Genomic DNA, 3,233 nt, shown 5'->3' on the forward strand with positions numbered 1-3,233 from the left:
ACGAACAGATCCTCCAGCTCCGTCAGAATAAGCGCTGTATGTGTGACGCCCGGACCTTCCTGGTACACCAACACCCAGCGCTCCGCCTTCAACCTCACATTGGCTGTTGCTATAAGATTGGCCAGTGGCACTCCGTCTTGGCTCTGCAGCTCTGTTAGCGACACCTGAAATTGCTCGAGCTGGAGTTCTTCTGACAGTGCAGCATCCAATTTCGATTCCCAGGCCGTTACGTCAGCACGCATAGCCGTGTAATCGAAAACTGAAAAGGTGCAGCAACAAAACTACATGTAAGTCTCAGATCCTTCTTGTAGTGCTTGACGAATATAAAATATTCCTCTAAGTAACTCTATTCTTCAGGACCAGAGGAAAACATACGTAGAAGAAAAGGCTATCATACAAATGAAAAAAAATTATCTTCTCTAATTTAATACTGTGTGTTACACCCACCTTCGACACTCGGTTGAGTAAAGCTGACCAGAATGACTCTGTCAGTTGAACTTGGGGATACACTGATGCTAAACTCGACCTGGGGGTTGGCCTGCACAGACCATGATAATGTCGCTGGGAGTCGCTGTAAGTAGAAGCGTTCGTTTAGCTCAATTCGACTGGGCACAGGAGCAGAGACATCCACCAGGCTGTTAAAGTCCGTTGTAGACATCATGCTGGTGTAGTCCGTTTGAAGAGAGGCCAGATGACGGCTGAAGTAGAGTTCGTAGGCATTGCGTATGGCACTGACCACAACTTTTGCAGGCAAGACCCCTGTAGTAACGAAGAACATGCTTACTGAAGTTCAGTTTTCTTATCATCTGAAGCAAGATTTAACAATTATTGTAGAAAAAACACTTTCTGTAGTTTTATCTAGTATATGGCCGGTATAACCACCCTTCGGTGTAACACACCAGCTTGGCAGGCACGGGGCGCGGCAGTAGCTGGTTATACATGTATTAGACTGAATGACCCGTCACACCTTACCTCTGCACATCTATTTTCAAGCGTTCTTTAAAAACTATACAGAGAAGATGCTCCTACTATCCTTGGTGATACATTCAATAAAACAACTTCTTAATGACATGCGGTGAAGATGATGATGATGATGATTCTTAATCAATGAGTTCCAGTTTTTTCATCATCTGAAGCATTGATGACTAAGGCGATATTTAGGAGATACGTAAAGGTTAGCAGTTGTCATAGGAAAAACACATTCAATAAGATTTCGCAATAACACATTTTGATTTCTAGTTTACAATTCCTTGCTAGGCATATGCCTAGATAAGATTTTGTCATTGCAAAATTACATTGACCCTATCATTCTCCGAACAGTCGGGCATACTGAGAATGAGACTCTCTTTTTACATACCAGTCAGACCCTGGGCTACGTCTAGGTTTTCCAACTCTGGCAGTAAAAGTGCTGTATGTGTGACGCCCGGCCCTTCATTGTACACCAACACCCAGCGCTCCGAAGTCAACTCCACGTTGGCTGTCCCTTCCAAATTGACCAATAGGGCTCCATCTTGGCTCTGAAGCTCTGTTAATGACACCTGGAACTCGTCTAGCTGAAGTTCCTCAGAAAGTGCAGCATCCACGTTTGAGACCCATGTGGTTATTTCCTCTTGCATGACATAGTAGTCAAACACTGTTGAACGGCCGGTATGATTAATTGATTTGCCTGATAGCATGGCAACTCTGCATACAAACGTTTGAACAATACATGACTTTGACAAAGAGCCTTTTCTTATGCATTTTAGTTGGTTAGAATGTATGATGTTAGTTGCCAAGATTTTTGATTTCTTAGTTCAATTTTTCATGGACCCTGTTCGTGGCTTTTCATTTTCTACAAAGTGTTTCATTCGATATTATAAGACCAATTGTACTTCGAAAGTAATAATGAATACATCCATACTGAACCCAGCTTGGCAGTTTTGCAAGAGTATTATACTTTCAAAGATCTATGGACAATATCATATGTCCTTCTTTAATTGTTACCCATTTACTACTAAAAAATTACAATGGTTTGTTTTTCATTCCCTACCCCTTGTTAACGTATGGCAGCCTAGGTTTTTATACATTTCATTAGTAATCGGTAAGCATGTACATTACTTACAAAGTCCCTGTGGTCCCTCAGACGAGTACATTGTTGTGGGGGCGGTGGATGGTAGGGTTGTCTTTGGTTTTGTCGATACCATAGGTTTTGTTGTATGACCAGCAGTTGTAAATGGTGCTGTTCCTGTAGTTGCTATTGTAGAGGTTCTTGTTGTAAAATCAGTACTTTTGGCAGTAGCTTCGGTTGTGAACTGACTAGACGTGTGCCCAACTGTTGTTGTAAAAGGTGCTGTTGCTGTAGGGTCTATTGTAGAAGGCATCGTTGTAAAAGCAGTACTTTTGGCTGTGGGTTCAGTTGTGACATGACTAGACGTATGTCCAACTGTTGTTGTAAAAGGTGCTGTTCCTGTAGGGTCTATTGTAGAAGGCATCGTTGTGAAAGCAGTACTTTTGGCTGTGGGTTCAGTTGTGAACTGACCGGACGTCTGTCCAAATGTTGTTGTAAAAGGTGTTGTTTCAATAGATGCTATTGTAGAGGCCCTTGTTGTAAAAGCGGTACTTTTGGCTGTGGGTTCAGTTGTGACATGACTAGACGTATGTCCAACTGTTGTTGTAAAAGGTGCTGTTGCTGTAGGGTCTATGGTAGAAGGCATCGTTGTGAAAGCAGTACTTTTGGCTGTGGGTGCAGTTGTGACATGACTAGACGTATGTCCAACTGTTGTTGTAAAAGGTGCTGTTGCTGTAGGGTCTATGGTAGAAGGCATCGTTGTAAAAGCAGTACTTTTGGCAGTAGCTTCGGTTGTGAACTGACTAGACATGTGCCCAACTGTTGTTGTAAAAGGTGCTGTTGCTGTAGGGTCTATGGTAGAAGGCATCGTTGTAAAAGCAGTACTTTTGGCAGTAGCTTCGGTTGTGAACTGACTAGACGTGTGCCCAGCTGTTGTTGTAAAAGGTGCTGTTGCTGTAGGGTCTATGGTAGAAGGCATCGTTGTGAAAGCAGTACTTTTGGCTGTGGTTTCAGTTGTGAACTGGCCGGACGTCTGTCCAAATGTTGTTGTAAAAGGTGCTGATACTGTAGGGTCTATGGTAGAAGGCATCGTTGTGAAGCAGTCCTTTTGGGTGTGTTTCAGTTGTGAACTGGCCGGACGTCTGTCCAAATGTTTTGTAAAAGGTGTTGTTTCAATAGATGCTAT

General features: G+C 43.0%; 1 protein-coding gene across 1 annotated transcript in view; it reads right to left on the minus strand.

Moving 5' to 3' along the window:
- LOC118405006 overlaps positions 1 to 2,688 on the minus strand; it is a 20,818-nt gene extending 18,130 nt beyond the window's left edge. The window contains exons 1-4 of the mRNA XM_035804406.1: positions 2,102 to 2,688; positions 1,358 to 1,633; positions 448 to 759; positions 12 to 259 (exon numbers count right to left, since the gene is read on the minus strand). Coding sequence (XP_035660299.1) covers positions 12 to 259; positions 448 to 759; positions 1,358 to 1,633; positions 2,102 to 2,471 — 1,206 coding nt within the window. The 5' untranslated portion in view covers positions 2,472 to 2,688. The remainder of the gene's footprint in view (positions 1 to 11; positions 260 to 447; positions 760 to 1,357; positions 1,634 to 2,101) is intronic.
- Positions 2,689 to 3,233: the final 545 nt, after the last annotated feature.

This window comes from Branchiostoma floridae, chromosome 17, assembly GCF_000003815.2.
Source record: "Branchiostoma floridae strain S238N-H82 chromosome 17, Bfl_VNyyK, whole genome shotgun sequence".
NCBI classification, from domain to species: Eukaryota; Metazoa; Chordata; class Leptocardii; order Amphioxiformes; family Branchiostomatidae; genus Branchiostoma; species Branchiostoma floridae.